A 16,128-nucleotide genomic window follows, 5' to 3' on the forward strand; every position below is an offset into this window, starting at 1 on the left:
GTGTTCGCCGGCGACACCGCGTACATCCCTGCGCACATGTGGCGTACCTGATGCTGCTTCGGGTCAGCGAGCCTTTCCCACCAGGGAGTAGCTTGGTAGGGATCCTGTGCAAGAATCCATGTCTGACGAATGGCGGCACAGAGATTATTCGGCGATTCCACCCACCGGCAATTGGGGCGAAGATTTCTGCGAGATTTCGTATGGCGGAACGGCCAATAGGTCTTCTTGCCTGACGTCGCTGAAACTAGGCATCCCTACCACAGACACTTGCAGATGGGATGACTGTCGCTGTGGGTGTTCTGGGGTTGGCGTTGGTTGCTCCTGTTGGTTCAAATTCCCTTTCTTTACGATCCTGACAGTTGGGGGCTGCGAGTGAGAGGAGAGATCTAGCAGCGATCGACCCCCATCAAGTTATCCCACTATTGCCGTACACTACTACGTACGTGTGCCGTTTCCGTACCAACTCCCAACAGACAAGCGCCTTTTTCTTAGCAAACCGCCTGATGATCGAACGGCGAACGGCAGCGTTCTTCCCCGCGTAGCCTCCCGCAGATACATCAAGAATATTGCGGGACGCTAGGCGGGGATTGGTGCCAGAGTTCCAGCGATTGGTCGGTACCGTCTTTACGCAACGTTGAAGGTTCGTTGGTCTGGTCTCTGGTCTCTTGTTTGAGTCTCTGGCGGGGGTACGGTGGAGTGAGGATACTTGGGATTTCAAGAAGAAGGTTGGGCGGGTGAGCGCCCCCAGACTGAACGAGTTCCAGGTCCGCGAAACTCAAAAAAGCACACTGGCGTATCACGCGCGAGCAGAATTTCGCTGAAATTAGGAGCTCCTCTCAACCATTCCCTAATCTTTCTGCCCAATTTCGTTCGGCGCGATGCCGGCCTCACCTGGATTTCTGGGTCAATCGTCGAGGCTCGACCAAGTCAACACCATCTCTCCCCACGGGGACAATGTGGAACAAAGAGGTCGAGTCCGGGGATGGAACTTGTGGTGGACACAAGATCAAGCAAGCATCCGACAGAGCCAATAAGTCCCCTTTCCACCTGCCACGTTGTCGTCATTGCTCGCTTATGCGACATCCCCCCGCAGCCCATCGTGATCATCCCGAGTCTTGGCCCTCCAATCATCTCCAGATGTAGAAACCAAGCTCACCGGATAGATCTTACACGTGCCTCGGATATCGACGGGCAGTCAGCAAATGATCGAATCTACTGCCCAAATCCATCGTATCTAAGTGACACGACAGGATATATGATATATCTCGATTTCTTCAGGGCAATGCATAGTGCGGCTCTGTCAGATCTACAGTCAGATCCTTAGACAGACAACCGCAAATCTGGCCAACCCAGATTTGAATGCGGCTTAGGGCGAACTCATTATCGTGTCAATGAGACGTGAACCTAGAAAATGACTAGCGATTGAGGCTGACGAAGGCTACCACACAAGACTGCCAACGGGAGTGACAAGGATGGCACGAGTATCCCGCTGTACGATCCGGATAGGATTATCGCGAGTCACGAGTCACGGCTCCGTTCGATGTGCACCGTAAGTGGAGCCATAGGTAATCGGGTTCGGGCCTAAGCCCATCGTTACCGCAGCATCAAAATGGGGCAGCACCAAGTGGCCGGGTCCGTCTCATCTCCACGGCTCCGATTATCACATGCTAGGCCCGCCGGCTGTCTTCCGAAGTTTCCGGAACCCTTGAGCCCGGACCCGTCCCCGGGCACCAGGCTCCGCCCCGCACCAGTCACGGAAGCGGTAGAAGTAGTACGGACAGAATACCCCGCCATCGGGAGAGCACAGCAGAACTTGGCCATTGTAGAGATAACAATAGCCCATAGTCCTGTCTGTTCCTGTCGCAATCCATTCATCTCTTAACTACCCGCCTAATGAAAGTCAGGTTATCGTTGCCTTATGCAATCAAAATTATGGCTCTATGGTTCTGACATGATCACGGGTTAGCAGATAATGCATTGGCTTCACGACTTGGGGCGGAATGGTGATTATTAGGAGTTGAACGCCACGCTAAGCTCAAGGACAACGAGCGGGTGTGCTTTAGCAAGTTCGCAGACAACCCCTGGGCATGGATGGAGCCTACTTTGAGACTGTGGCTGCCACAATCCATGATGCGCCATTGAGCTAAGCTTTTTTGAGGGATATTTATGATGGCAAGAAGCGTAAGAGTCACCCCGTGCAATGTTCATTCGCTTTGATGTTGAGAATACCTACGATATACCAGCATCCGGTGTCCCTCTGTGCCGACTATTCAATCATCGATATCAAGGCAAGTAGTATTGGATCCGGCCGTTCTTCGTATTCGTGTCCATGGCTCTGCGAGCAGCACGGACAGGTCAGACCGGCGCCTTTCCACAATAGGCTCGAAATATGGGTCTCCCGAAGACCAGCAATTTCATCAGAAAGCATGGTAAAGCGGAATGATGCCTGCAGAAAGGACAGAACGTTTCGAGAGATATCCACAAATTTCATCAGAATCCTCCATTGAGTGAGGACACGGCTCTACGGGAGCGAACGGGTTGTTGCATCATCTTCGCGATCCACCGTCTTTCCCATTTGGGCAGGGTTGACGAATCAGAGAGACTCCAGAGCTTTGCCCGAGTTGACGGTTCTGGCATCCGCAGTGGGGGTAGAGAGGCGCATTCGTATTCGGATTTTATTGCCATCGAGGAGCTTATCACGTATTCGTGTCTGACATCTCAGCCTCCCTTACTTTGTGAATGATAGAATCAATATGTCCAACTTATTGAATTGATGGTTGAAAGCAACGTTGAAGAAAAATCACTTAAAAGCAGAGGAGACGCTCGTGTTGATAAAAAAGGATGACAACACTTCGAGAACTACGTCTTTCAACAACCTCTGCCAAGTTTCTACCAATTCTGGGCATCGCAAATCAACCGTTTCCAACTCTATTACAAGTCACAGTCATCTACAAATCCGACCTCGTCATTCATCATAATGGTTGGAACTATTCCAGAGGAAGGGCAGATGCTCTTGGCCAAAGATGCCACGTTTGAGAAGATTCTCCACAAGGGAACGTCCAAAGACGTCGGCATGTCAGCAATGTTGAAGAAGGACTACGAAGCCCAGAAGGCGGCCACGGACGAGTACTTCAGTCATTGGGATAATAAGAGCGCACAAAAAGAAACGAAAGAAGACCGTGATGTACGTCCAATATTACGAGCACACTTTTACCCAACTTTGCCTAACTATTGCTACCATACAGGCTCGTACAGCAGATTACGCTTCTCTTACTCGGCAGTAAGCTCGATCCTCACATTAAGAAGCAATCTTGTGGTCTAATTGTTGGCTTTCTAGATACTACAACTTGGCGACCGATTTCTACGAGTATGGCTTCGGCCAAAGCTTCCACTTTTCTCGCCCTTCTGCCGGTGAATCTTTCAAGCAGAGCATCGCAAGACACGAACACTACCTCGCCCACGTTATCGACATTAAAAAGGATATGAAGGTACTGGACGTTGGCTGCGGCGTGGGCGGACCTGCTCGGGAGATTGCCAAGTTCACAGGGGCGTACATCACCGGTCTCAACATCAACGAGTACCAGGTGGAACGGGCCACGAGGTATGCTGTGAAATCCAAGTTAGATAAGCAGCTCCAATTCGTCCAAGGCGACTTCATGGTATAAACCCTTACCTTCGATAAATCACACCTACAAGCCTAACTGACAACAAATGCTCAACAGAACATTCCCTTCGAAGACAACACCTTTGACGCGGTCTACGCTATCGAAGCCACAGTCCACGCCCCGTCCCTACAAGACGTGTACTCCGAGATCTTCAGAGTCCTCAAGCCTGGTGGCGTCTTTGGCGTCTACGAATGGGTCATGACGGAAAAGTACGACAACGAAGACCTCCGTCTGCGCAAGATTCGCATCGACATCGAACAAGGAGACGGTATCGCCAACATGGTCAAAGCATCAGAAGCTGTACGCGCCTTCCAAGCAGCGGGCTTCGAGATGATCCAGAACGAGGACATGGCAGAGCGTCCGGATCCGAGCCCGTGGTACTGGCCGTTGGACGCGGGTAGCTGGAGACACGCGCAGACGGTGGGCGACTTGCTCTACACCTTCCGCATGACTGGGCTGGGACGGGCTTTTACGCATGGGTTCCTTGGACTTATGGAGACTTTGAGACTTGCCCCTCCTGGGATGATGAAGATGTCAGATAGCCTTTGTGTCGCTGCTGATGCGCTTGTTCTCGGTGGCAAGGAGAAGATTTTCACACCCATGTACCTGATGGTAGGACGCAAGCCTGCGAAACAGGAGTAGACGCTTGCGCAGCCATTTCATCTTCCCACTTCGACATCGAAGCAAGACTAGAACTATAGACCTTTTACAAGTTGATAATGCCTGGCAAGTTGCGTTTCGCCTCTTCTGTGTGAAGGTCCCTGAAGGGGGCGGGGGGGGGGGGGGCGTGATCCGACTAGAACTATAACAAGGAGCAGAGAATGAAGGGCAAGGAACATGCAAAGAAAGGCAAAAAAAAAGCAAAAAAGGTTCCAGGAAGCAAAAGAATGGACGATCTGGGAATCGAACCCAGGACCTACCGCATGCTAAGCGGTCATTATACCACTAAACCAATCGCCCATGATGATCTAGCCCGGACTTGAACCGGAGACCTTCAGTGTGCTCAGGTCGAGTTGCCTCGAATCTGTTAGACTGACGTGATAACCAACTACACCACCAGACCATTTGAATTGTTGAAGACCGAAGTGGAAATTAGGCAATAGGAATCATTGCGGTGGGAGGGTGAGGAAGTGTGGGATTTGAGTCGTGAAGCGAGTGAGGAAAGCCCTGGTGGGGCCGTGTCTGCGGGGCGGAGTCTAGACCGGTGGTTGAGCCGGAGCTGAGGCCCCGAAGCAGACGGGCCTGGCCGAGAGGGCTGAGGTGAGACCGCCAGCGCCTCGAAAGCCCCTTACGTAAAGTTCTCCGCTGGCCTGGAATAACCCTCTTAAAACAACAGGTGAGCTGTCTCAGAAGCCTCCGAGACTCTCCTAGAAATCGTTGAGAAGTATCATGATGATAGGCTGATAGATGATCAACCGGATTCTTGAGCTCGACCAACATTTAGAAAGGTTTGCCCCACTTCCTGGAGAAATGAGCACGTCAATTCATAGAAGTCGGTTGACTAGACGCAGTGTCACTCGACAACGTGGTTCATGGAAGAATCTGGACAAGGGCTCCGCGTGGCTTGGATTCCCGAACGCCTCCGAACCCAAAGAATGAAAGGACGATTGAGTCTGAGAGCATTTCCGGACGAGACCCAGCTCCGCATACATGAATTTCACAGGCTGATTTAGTCTGGGCGTCGCGGCATTGCATATGCGCCCTGCATCGTGTGCATTTCGTGAGGGGTAATGATTCTCTAGCCCCCGGAGTAATATTCAAATGCTTGGGCTTCAGACTTGGGACAGCAAGAGGGGATTATTGCTCTGGGCAATGCAAGAAGTGTATAAGCGTATTGTTCGTACATGGCTGCTCTATCCCTGCGACTAACACTCGACACAAAGGACCTTGCATGATTGATGTTGTTCCCGATCGGGGCCGCATAGAGTCTCTCTTTGACTTTCGCGAAGTCCATAAGCTTATTCCACGGGATGATGGACCCAACCAATGTGAAGTATTTCTGTTGCATTGGAGCAAGGTTTACCCCATTTTCCGTAGATTAGGCTTTACCACCAGCCAACTGCATTTCTTACCTGTCCCTGCAGCCTGCCCTATTGCACCTGCAGATATCCTCTAATAACCCCCATCACACACCGTCACCTCAGGCAGAATGATCTCCATCTCGCTTGATTCTCAGCGGTTGGAGTCAACCTTGGCTGCGTCCAACATCTCGTCTTTCCCAACAGGCAAATGCTCTGCAACATCCCGTGCCATTTCTGCCGCATCCCATCATGGCCCGGAGTCTCCATTTTCCACCACTGGCAGTGGAGCGCCATCGCTAGCCGGATCTTGGCATAGCCTTTCCGTGGTTGCGTGGCTTGTCCAAGGTGCTCGACCTGGTATCCTGGATGACTATCATTGGTGATGGCTTCTGCAATTTCTGCAAGGCATGCAGGGTTCTCCGCATGCTCGTAGGAAAATGTTCATGACGTTCATAGAATCGCGGAATAGCTGCAGATCGAGTAGCTTGGAACCTGGCTCGAGGCTCGGTTCGGGGTTTGAGGGATGCTGATTGACTAGCAGACTGTGAGCTCATGGATGCAATAGATGGTATATAAGTAGGACCAGGCACTGGCCTTCCAGTCAATGGGCCGTTCTTGTAGATCACGCAATCTGTTGTCAGTAGTGGTCATACTCCCCTCTGTGTCTTCTTTTCCGGCCCCTGTTCCTTCTCAAGATAATTACCACTATGAGAGTCAGCGTCTCGGTAGTTTTCTGCGCCTTCCTAGGCTTAACCACTGCCAATCCCCTCGATTGGCTCGGCCTTGCCTCTTGGGAAGTTGAAGGCTTCGCGAAAGACAACCCACTTGGCAAGACTACCGGAGGCAAAGGCGGCCCGACCGTGACAGTCTCAAGTGTTCCTGAGCTTCAGACCGCGGTGGTAGGCAGTGATCCCAAGATTGTGGTCCTGAAGGGCGAATTCGTCTTGCCTGCACGCCTCAACGTCGGATCCAACAAGAGCTTAGTTGGCTACAAGAACACAGCACATATTACCGGCAAGGGTCTCAATGTCTACAACGCAACAAACGTCATCTTGCAGAATCTCAAGATCAGCCACATCCTGGACAACGACTGCATCACGATCCGTAACTCTACTAGGGTCTGGGTGGATCACAACGAATTCACCTCAGATATTACCAAAGGCCCGGACTTCTATGTAAATGACCTTCTTCCGCATGAGCTTCCTAATTGGAAATGTTGCTAACTCCAATCAAACAGGACGGTCAGGTTGATATTATCCGTGCCTCGGACTGGATCACTGTTTCCTGGAACTACTTCCACGACCACTGGAAGTCATCCCTCGTTGGGAACGATGCCACATTCCGCGATCTCGACTTTGGCCATCTTCACGTTACATACCACCACAATTATTGGAAGAACGAGGGCACTCGCGGGCCTGCAGGTCGCTTCGGACACCAGCACATCTATAGCAACCTCTACGAAGATTTCCTCTATCAGGCCATTCACTCTCGCTCCGATAACCAGGTTCTCGTCGAAGGCAATGTCTTTCGCGGAAACACCCGTGAGGCGCTCAGCACTTACGGCCTCGTAATCCCCGATGATTCTCCAAATACTTGTGTCTGTGGTGACGAAGAACTGGATGGCTTTGCTAATCTTGGTGCACGTATGTATTTGCTTATCCCGTCACTTGTTCGTGACTATCTTAGGATATGCTAACATGGTAATAGCCAATGACTGGGGAAAAGCTGGTGTCAACATCACCCAGAAGGGTACCTTCTACAAGGCGCCCTACCAGTTCAAGCTCACTCCTCTGCATTTGGTAGCACCCATTGTCAAACTTGGTGCAGGAGTTGGCCGAGTTTGAAGTACCTTACTAGAGCCGATAGAGTGAAAGAGCCATATAAGTAGACAGAGTACTATCCGAGAAACTCAGATAAAATTGCGGGACTTTTGTTAAGCTGGCGCGAGATCCTACGTGACAGATCGCATCAAATCGCTTCTTCGAGCTTAGGCAGACGTTTGTGTCATCGCAAGTCGGTATCAGACGACAACCGCATTGGCCACACTGACACTGAGATGGTTATGGGGGTGGCCAGGGCGACTACATGTACCCTTCATGGAACAATAATCGGCATGTAGTCGTAGAGAATTGATTCAGTCGAGTATTAACTGATAAGAGCGGCGCCGCAGGTGCGCATAGCACAAACGCCAGTGATGTCGTTGCGAACGGCCATGTCTTTCCAACCCCAAACTTCAGAAGACCATAGAGTCCAGCTCTAGTCCCCAGACGAACCGTAAAGTCTCCCACAAATTTAGAAGCGTAATTTCTCTACATTATTCAGCAAGAAGTTGAAGCTGTCCTGTCGGAAATCATCATCTATCAAATCCGCACTCTTGGCCATCATGTGCAGCATCTTATTTCCGTCTCTCCACTTAGGCCAATCGATCAATTTCACCTTTGCCTTCCCCGTGCCTCCAGAGGAGTCATTGGGGTCCAGATTGTAAGCGAAGTTAAAGTAGTACGCCCGCGTCGCCGAAGCAGCGTAGTTCGGCTTGATCCCGTAAAATACTTGGAGGAGATCCGATCCGTGGAATGTTCCGAGGACAGGAGTACCGTAGTCGTAACTGGCGAGGTAGCTCCAGGTGTTGACTTCTGGCTGGACTGTTTGAGAGATGTTGAACACAGCTCGACGGGTGAGGGTGAAAACCGTGTCACCTAAGATGGCAGCTAGTCTCTTGAACTGCGGCCGGACTTCGTTGAACCCTGCGGTTCTGAACGGCGATCCTTCAGAAGGGCGGGCAGCGTAAGTGCCTACTAAGTCCTTGATCTGCTGCGGGGAGGCATTGTTGAAGTAGAGTTCGCCGAGGTATTCTTCAACCTCTCGAGTCCTGGTGATGTTCGGTTGGAATAAAGCGAAAAGGGTGCCCTCGTCTTCTTGATCTCCTAAAATGAAGGGCACCTTGGGGAGCTTCCCAGAAGTAGCAAATACTTCTGGGCTTGACACTATGTTCTTCCCGTCAGGTCTCGGGAGGTAGGAAAGAGCTACTGAGCTGTAACTCAAAAGGCCTGGCACAGAGTTTGCAGCTTTGCGCATGTCCTAGCCGCATATGTCAGCCATAACAGTCAGAGATAGAGGTACACTAGATAGCCTTACATCGTAAGAGAGATCTCGCAGGCACTTTAATCGATCAGGCGCTCCATCACATCCGGCAGCAGACAGGACCTTGTCATAAACCTTTGTGGCTTTAGGAGAGTCCATTGGATCAGTCGGAACAGCAGATCCGGAGTTCATTATGGCGCCGCGGAAGAGGGCCTTGCCATTGCGTGTGATGTTGCCGTTGTGGAGAGAGAGTTGACTGAAGATTGATATAGCGCCAGCCGACTCTCCCCATAGAGTGACCTTGTCCGGGTCGCCACTAGAAGACAAGCAATCAGCATCTTTGACTTTTTCATTTTGGTTCAGAGGGACTATGAGACCTACCCAAAGCTAGCAATGTTGTCCTGGACCCATTCTAGTCCCATTCGTTGGTCCAGAAGACCGGCGTTAGAGCTGCCTTCCTGCATGAGGTCCTTGCCCGGCATGAATCCCCAAGCACCCACACGGTAGTTAACTGCCACGAAAACGAATGGCTTGCCGGTAGACATCCCTTCTGCGATAAGTCCAGCTCCATTGTACATGGAGGTGCTGCCTAGTTCAAACCCACCGCCAAAGATCCAATACATCACCGGTAGCTTATCTCCCTCTTTGGTTCCGGCGGGGCGTTGCACATTAATAGTGAGACAGTCTTCTTGCCCGACGGCTAGGTTCCTGAGAATGGGTAGATTGAGGACCTTATCGAGAAGGTCTGGAGGAATAAGAGGCGAGCCAAAGTCTGGTTGTAGGATGAACTGTGGGCATGACTCTGGTTGTTCCGTGGTGGCATCGACTTCGCCCATGGCTTCGGTAAGCCGTACAGGTGGCTTGAACCTCAAGTCTCCAATGGGAGGCTTGGCAAAGGGGATCCCATTAAATGATTCAACTTCACCAGCCTTGGCTCCAAGAAATCCTTTCGTTGTACCTTTCAGGTTTGCTTGAGGTGCCTTGATGGTGACTCGAGGGGTTCCACCGCCCCCTTGCTGTGGTGCAGCCCATGTCTGAGCACATAGAGAGACGAAGACCAAGTTCGAAATAATCATAATGAGGTAGCAAAGTATGCAAGAGCGGAGAAAGGCTCATCTGGCTTGTTCTCATCCTTCCACTAAGGCGAATCCATCGATCCAAATGGGGTTGTGGCGGCGGATTGGGATCGATATATGGCGCGATGGTCATTACGCCTGGAGCTTGTCTTCGGAATGAATGGAAAGGCAATGACTTCATTACGATCGATGAACCAAGATTTCATCGCTGCCGTCTTGTTTTGTCCAATGAGCTTAATTCCAGATGAACCAGGTAGCGCCGCGCGGGAGGTAGCGATGTGGCGGATACTGTAGGTTATTCTTCGCATCGCATGGCCCGAAACGGAAGTGTTTCTAAAATTTGACAGCATTCCAAGATAGGAGGCTGCTCGTTGAACCTCTCAAGAACTTCAACAAGGGGCTCTCCCTGCAACTCGATCCCATGGGTAGAAGCACGTTTGTCTCCACCCTCGGCAGCGAGATCACATATGATGGGTCGGCAGGTGTCACGCGATTATGCTATCAGATGGCTGCGACTTGGGATACGACCTTGGATGAATGAGTAGTGTAATGTAGACGAGGGGGGGACCACAAGAGCTGAAATCGGCCTGAATTGGCTGCATCGGCTACATTGGAGATAGTGTTATTCAGGGCACCGGCGCCGAATCAGGCAAAAACTCATGTTCTGCGACGGTCTGTGTTGCGAGGATTTGAGGGAGATCAGACGAAGACCGCTTCAGCCAATCTACTGTGTAGGATCCAAATCATCATAGTTCCGAATTCGTGTTCGGCACCGTAATTCAAGTAGTACTGGGAGACAGATATCGGGGAGCGCTGATAGCTGAAGCGAAGCTTCGTCAACGTCTTGGAAGTGTCAATCATTGCCAGCTTCCAGGGAGATGCTGGCTGACTTGTGTACTCTTGATGCTACACAGAATCATTTGGAGGAGGCTAAAAGAAAGGTCTGATTGGCTCTACCTTCATAACTATTCAAAGGTTATCTAGATCCTTCCCTGCGCGGCCGACTTAGGCATGTCCCGAGATGGCCTTGGGTTGGTACAGTTCTTCAAGGTACTTCTCCTCCTCATCGGTTAGGACCTTGCCGTCAGCAGTGATTGCTTGGTCGATTCTCTCGACGCTACTGAAGCCGATAATGGGGCTCGTAATTCGTTTGTTGATCCATGCAAGAGCCACATGGGACATGGGCCAGTCCCGCTTCTCCGCGATTTCCTGAACTCGCTTGATGATGGTCAGGTCCGGCTCCACCGTTCCATGGCTTCCGGGCTGACCCTCCTTCTCGGTCTTGCTGCGAGAGGTGGAGCCAAAGTCCTTTGGTGGTCGGGCTAGGTGACCACGGCCTAGTTGATGTCACCAATTAGCGTGAGCCGAACCTGAATGTGAGGGCCATTGACTTACAGAGAGGAGCCCACGGAATGAGTCCGACTCCAGTGTTGTTACAGAATCGGTTCATCTCCCTTTCTTCTTCGCGATACAACAGATTGTAGTGATTTTGCATGCTCACGAACTTCGTCCAACCATTCTTCTCAGCAGTGAACTGCATCTGGGCAAATTGAGTACCCCACATGCTGCTGGCACCGATGTACCGAACCTTTCCCGTCTGCACCAAGTCGTGCAGCGCCTTCATCGTCTCTTCTACAGGTGTTCTGGGGTCAAATCTATGAATCTGGAGAAGATCGATGTACGGAGTGTCCAGTCTCTTCAAGGAAGCCTCCACCTGGTTGAAGATAGAAGCTCTAGACAAACCCCATTGGTTTTGGTAGTCCTTCGATTTGTTGATTTCCTCGCGGTAGTTGAAGTGACGAGTCTCTACAAAGTGAGAAGTTCGTCAGCGATGCGACCATGATTGTCACAGCATCAAGCACCGAGTCACATACCAGGCTCTTCACCGACGGCAAAGAAACACTTAGTCAAAATGACCACCTTCTCGCGGGGGATGTTGTATTTCTTCAGGGCCTTGGCAATCGTCCGCTCGGATGCGCCATTCGAGTATGCGTTGGCGGTATCCCAAGTATTCAATCCCCGATCGTGCGCCGCCTTCAGAAGCGGAAGTGCCTACATGTTATGTTTCTTAGCCACGCTGGTCGATGATCATCGCGTAAGCGTTCAACATACCTCATCCTCATTCAGAACCCAGTCGATGGACTGAGAGTCTCCAAAACTCATGCAGCCAAAAATGGGAACTGAGACACGCAACCCGGACTTTCCGAGCTGGCGGTACTCGACCTTGGTGCTCTCGATACTTTCCCTCAGGCGTGCTGGGAGCTCCTTAGATGCCATTGCTGCGAGTTGTGCTAGACTTTTGATGAGTAAGTCGTTGTACGGGTGAATATGATCTGCTGAGACCGGCTGGCAGGAAATTGTTTAATTGAAAACTTGTAGAAGGTTGTGAAGGGCAGAGAGATGGTCTAAATAGCTACGTTGGCAGCACAAACGTCATCAAGCCCGATCGCGACATACTTTGGAGCGGTCACAGCGCGGGTCGGTGATGGAACCGAGAAGCGAAGAGCTACCCCGCACTGCGCTGATCACTGGCCTACCTCTTTAAGCCCACCATCTGGTGCAGCTTGCTGACCATCAGAGCATTCGTGATTCGGAATTAGCTCTTAAACTAAGCTTGAGCTGTGGTCCATCATGCAAGGGGATTGAAATCGATGACTGGTCCTGAATAAGCTCCTCTGCCCCTGATTAGGAGCCGGACTTAGGATATATAAACTCCGCCGTCGACCAGGAAGACTGGCAACACATTGTCACATCTGTCTCGCTTGGGGCTGTGGTTGTTGGCAAGGGCCATTATGTCAAACGATTGAAAGATAGCTTGTATTGAGGGAAGAAGTTAGCATCTCTAACTGAAGCACTCCTCAAAAGTTCCCACAAATGGTCCAGCACCACTGGGGTCGTTGTTAGGTTCGCAAGCACCGCGAGCGCTGCAGGTTCCTCTACCATTGTTACAAGCAGCCCCAGCATTGAGTTCAGCATTCTGGTTACCACCTCCCAAGATGAAGTCGTCGACTTGAGATCGTCCGTTTCCAGTCTGACATTCCTTGAAGTTACCGACAAACGGGCCAGCGCCGCTCGGGTCGTTATTAGGCTCGCATCGTCCGCCTTTGCAAAAACCCCGGCCGTTGTTACAACTTTCTAGAAGTTTCATTAGTTTTGGCTTAGTTCAACCCCCATTTACACAGTTCAATCATATCTTATCGGGCACGGGAGTCAATTCGAGCAAGTCGGTTACCAAGTGATAGCCGATTCCTTTGTTCCAGCGAACGAGGACACCAAAGTCGACCCTTACTACGGATAGGAGGCGAGATACTTACGGGCCAATACCGAGCTCGCTAGAAGCGTCAGGCAAGCTGTCAGAGTAATCAGCCGCATTTTGAGGCATGAAGAGACGTAGATGAGATGAGAGGTATTTAATAACAGATGATTGAATAGATGCTAACGAGATAGGTGGTACGAAATATGGCCCTGCGATTCTGTACCAGACAAATGAGAATAATATGAATGAAGTCCAATCGAGGGATGAATGAGATATTTTCTTTGGATAAGAGGGAAGTTGTAGCCAAATTTATCTCCAGTGGCCGATCCAGATTTGTCCTTTAGTGGGTTCTTGAAATTCTCTTACCATGCCAATGTTCCAGAATCTTGGCAAATCCGAGGTTGACTCAGGGATTGATTCAGGAGATCTTAGTCTGTCATCCCATTTGTTCTCGGTGTGATCGCTGTCAACGGGAAATATAGCCCTATTTTACGTATTCGGTATCGTAAAAGGCTTCCTTTGACCTGTCTGACACGTTGTCCCGTCACATAGTCACCTTGTGGGGTTCGGGGGGATCTACGCAATGTTCTAGGTCAGTCTGATCGCCGTTAAGATGACATGCTATGATCCGCCTGACATGGAGTTTCCAGGAGTTTCATTGGACCGTCCATATTAAACTCAAAGAAGCTCGTGAAGCTCGAATTAGCTTTGTTACTATGGTCGAGGATACCTTGTTTCAGTGATTAGGAGCTGTTGCACATCGAAACCGCAGCATTCGGACTGCACCGTCAATGATCTCGCCTGCAAATAACAGACTATAGGGATAGCGTGCACAATCCCTCCCACAGTGAATATTATCTCGTTAATGGCATGCGTCAAAATATGTCTGCTACGAGGCGTTGCACCAGCTGAAATGAATACCGAGCCAGGCCTCGGCTTTCACGACCAAGATTTGCATCAATGCCACCAACTGAAACTCCGTTCAATACGAAGCGCGTGTACAGGTCACTTGTTCAAAAAGACAGAGGTTCTGCAACCTAATTGATGGTAGTTATACCTCACCTCACACCAGGGCAGCAGCGACTGTAAGATAATGAACTTGCCTTAGAGCCGGAAACGAAGAGTAATAGTAGGGAGCCCTCGTCTTCTGGCTCAACTTTGCCCATTTTCATCTGTACTTGCACGCCTTTTCGCAAAGTCATCTCATATTTAAAACACCATAGCTGGTCAGTGGACTTAGTAGGTCCTGACGGACGCGTTGCCAATGCCGGTTGCCAGTGTTCAGCATGTGTACAAAGCGAACGGAAACCACGTTGCTAACATTGCTGCTTCCCATCTCGAATCTGGCACTGTAGGGAAATGACGAGAGATCTGTTGTTAGATCCCCCTTGCCCCCTGCTAAATCGGTAATAGTACGCTGGTAACTCTTCAGGGCCGTAGCGTTGTACTATCTCTGGCTCTGGTTACTAGCTACTAGCAACGAGCCATGTTGCAATCTCTGTCACCAGAACACAAAGGCAGAACGGATGTCATATCATTTCTCTCTGCCGCATTCTTCTCAATGCAGAGCTGCAGCAATAACTGAACGTGGCATTTGTCAGATGCGCCTCAATCGCTGTCCTAGACTAGGTAGACGACAATGCTACTTCTTCTATCGTTGTTGTGCCAGCGAGCCAGCCTCCTCCACTTTTCGCGAACCTTGATAACTCGATGTCAATAGGTATACGACACAGGGAAGAAGCTCACAGAGACCAACTGCTGTTAGGTCTAAAAGATGAATTACTAAATCTGCCCCTCCCTCGAAGTGTACTCTCAGCGCTCTATATATACCTGAGCTGCTCCTTTGTTGCTTGGTCCTCCTCCTATTGCCCCTTATGCTATCCCCTATCCGGCGGAGCCTGACACTCGACCCTCCCCCCCCCCCCTTCTTCTCTAACCTTTTCTGCTTTCCCATCCTCTTCCTCGCCGGGATGATCTCTTTGGCCCTCCATACTTACTGCTTGAGATGCCTCCAATTCGGACAGCAAAGTCTTCCGCAGCGAAGAAGTCTGGCTCTCTTGCAGCCTTCTTCGTAAAGGTAGACAGAAACAAAGCTCTAGCCCGCGCTATCAAAGTCCAGCCAAAGGCACCAAAGACGCCAGAACGCCTCAACATGTAGAACCCCCGCCAATGTCACAATCGACCACAGCGCTAGCCTCTTCAATGACAACAACAACGACGGACTCTTCGAGTCCACCTGAGGAAGGAGACGACGTCATCGACTTGGTGACGACGGACAAAGTGGGCTTGCCTGACCCATTGCCTCAGACAGTCACTGTTCCTTCTGAGCCCCAGCCGTCAAAATCAAGAGCATCATCAATCCAGCAATTGAAACACATCAGGCGCCCAGACACTCAGAAGGGCACCAAGGGTATCCTTTTCCAAGGCAATCGGAGTTGGGAAACGGAACATCTAAACAGACTGGGATCTTCGACAAGACAAATTATTCTCGGGACCGAAACGCAACTGACACGGTAAGTTAATATCTAATGACGCATATCCCATTCACCCTCGGCCAGTTCGATTGTAGAAGGAATAAGATTTGATTTTCTGCTCATGGCACCGCTTAACTCAGTAGCGTTGCATCTGCTTACCATTGTCCCCAGCGAAATCATCGACGACCTCATCTCTTTTCCCAAAGTTTGCCGTAACCTGTGGCACATTAAATTCCTACACTTGGACGACAGCTAGCATCCCGATAACCACGCCAGAGACTTGACGAACGACACTGTCGTGGGGCTGGCGTCGGCGTGCCCTAATCTTCGTTCTGTCAAATTGCGGGCTAAGTCAACATACCCACTTCCTGGCACCCCCCTGTTTCTGGCACCCACAAAAACGCGAAAATCCACCACAACCCAATGCCCACCCCCAACCTCCTTTTATCACAACATTTTCAATTCGCGTCCAAATGGGCTCATCTTTTGCACATGTCTTCTTCTATATATAATGCCTCAATATACCGAAGATCAGCTTCGTCAGGCTCTCGAGGA

General features: G+C 50.6%; 6 protein-coding genes across 6 annotated transcripts; 3 read left to right on the plus strand and 3 right to left on the minus strand.

The window, feature by feature from the left end:
* Positions 1–2,977: 2,977 nt before the first annotated feature.
* On the plus strand, positions 2,978–4,307 carry CTAM01_16619 (uncharacterized protein; the record flags this gene model as incomplete). Its single annotated transcript, XM_060532611.1, has 4 exons — positions 2,978–3,184; positions 3,246–3,280; positions 3,338–3,659; positions 3,723–4,307. The coding sequence occupies 4 exons, from the start codon at positions 2,978–2,980 to the stop codon at positions 4,305–4,307; spliced, it is 1,149 nt and encodes a 382-aa protein (XP_060372811.1).
* Positions 4,308–6,393: 2,086 nt separating this feature from the next.
* Positions 6,394–7,530, plus strand: CTAM01_16620 (pectate lyase; the record flags this gene model as incomplete). Its single annotated transcript, XM_060532612.1, has 3 exons — positions 6,394–6,861; positions 6,924–7,329; positions 7,394–7,530. The coding sequence occupies 3 exons, from the start codon at positions 6,394–6,396 to the stop codon at positions 7,528–7,530; spliced, it is 1,011 nt and encodes a 336-aa protein (XP_060372812.1).
* A 448-nt stretch (positions 7,531–7,978) lies between these two features.
* CTAM01_16621 (carboxylesterase) lies at positions 7,979–9,843 on the minus strand (the record flags this gene model as incomplete). Its single annotated transcript, XM_060532613.1, has 3 exons — positions 7,979–8,764; positions 8,822–9,083; positions 9,149–9,843. The coding sequence occupies 3 exons, from the start codon at positions 9,841–9,843 to the stop codon at positions 7,979–7,981; spliced, it is 1,743 nt and encodes a 580-aa protein (XP_060372813.1).
* A 1,005-nt stretch (positions 9,844–10,848) lies between these two features.
* CTAM01_16622 (aldo/keto reductase) lies at positions 10,849–12,120 on the minus strand (the record flags this gene model as incomplete). Its single annotated transcript, XM_060532614.1, has 4 exons — positions 10,849–11,180; positions 11,239–11,649; positions 11,718–11,895; positions 11,956–12,120. The coding sequence occupies 4 exons, from the start codon at positions 12,118–12,120 to the stop codon at positions 10,849–10,851; spliced, it is 1,086 nt and encodes a 361-aa protein (XP_060372814.1).
* A 565-nt stretch (positions 12,121–12,685) lies between these two features.
* Positions 12,686–13,225, minus strand: CTAM01_16623 (uncharacterized protein; the record flags this gene model as incomplete). The annotated part of the gene is made up of 2 exons (XM_060532615.1): positions 12,686–12,974; positions 13,158–13,225. 2 exons carry the CDS (start codon positions 13,223–13,225, stop codon positions 12,686–12,688), a joined length of 357 nt encoding a protein of 118 aa, XP_060372815.1.
* Positions 13,226–15,115: 1,890 nt separating this feature from the next.
* CTAM01_16624 (uncharacterized protein) lies at positions 15,116–15,829 on the plus strand (the record flags this gene model as incomplete). Its single annotated transcript, XM_060532616.1, has 2 exons — positions 15,116–15,525; positions 15,745–15,829. Coding segments are annotated over 2 exons (495 nt in total), but the record flags the coding sequence as incomplete, so codon positions are not given.
* Positions 15,830–16,128: the final 299 nt, after the last annotated feature.

This window comes from Colletotrichum tamarilloi (assembly GCF_030869305.1).
Source record: "Colletotrichum tamarilloi strain Tom-12 chromosome Unknown Scaffold_241.1, whole genome shotgun sequence".
Taxonomy (NCBI): domain Eukaryota; kingdom Fungi; phylum Ascomycota; class Sordariomycetes; order Glomerellales; family Glomerellaceae; genus Colletotrichum; species Colletotrichum tamarilloi.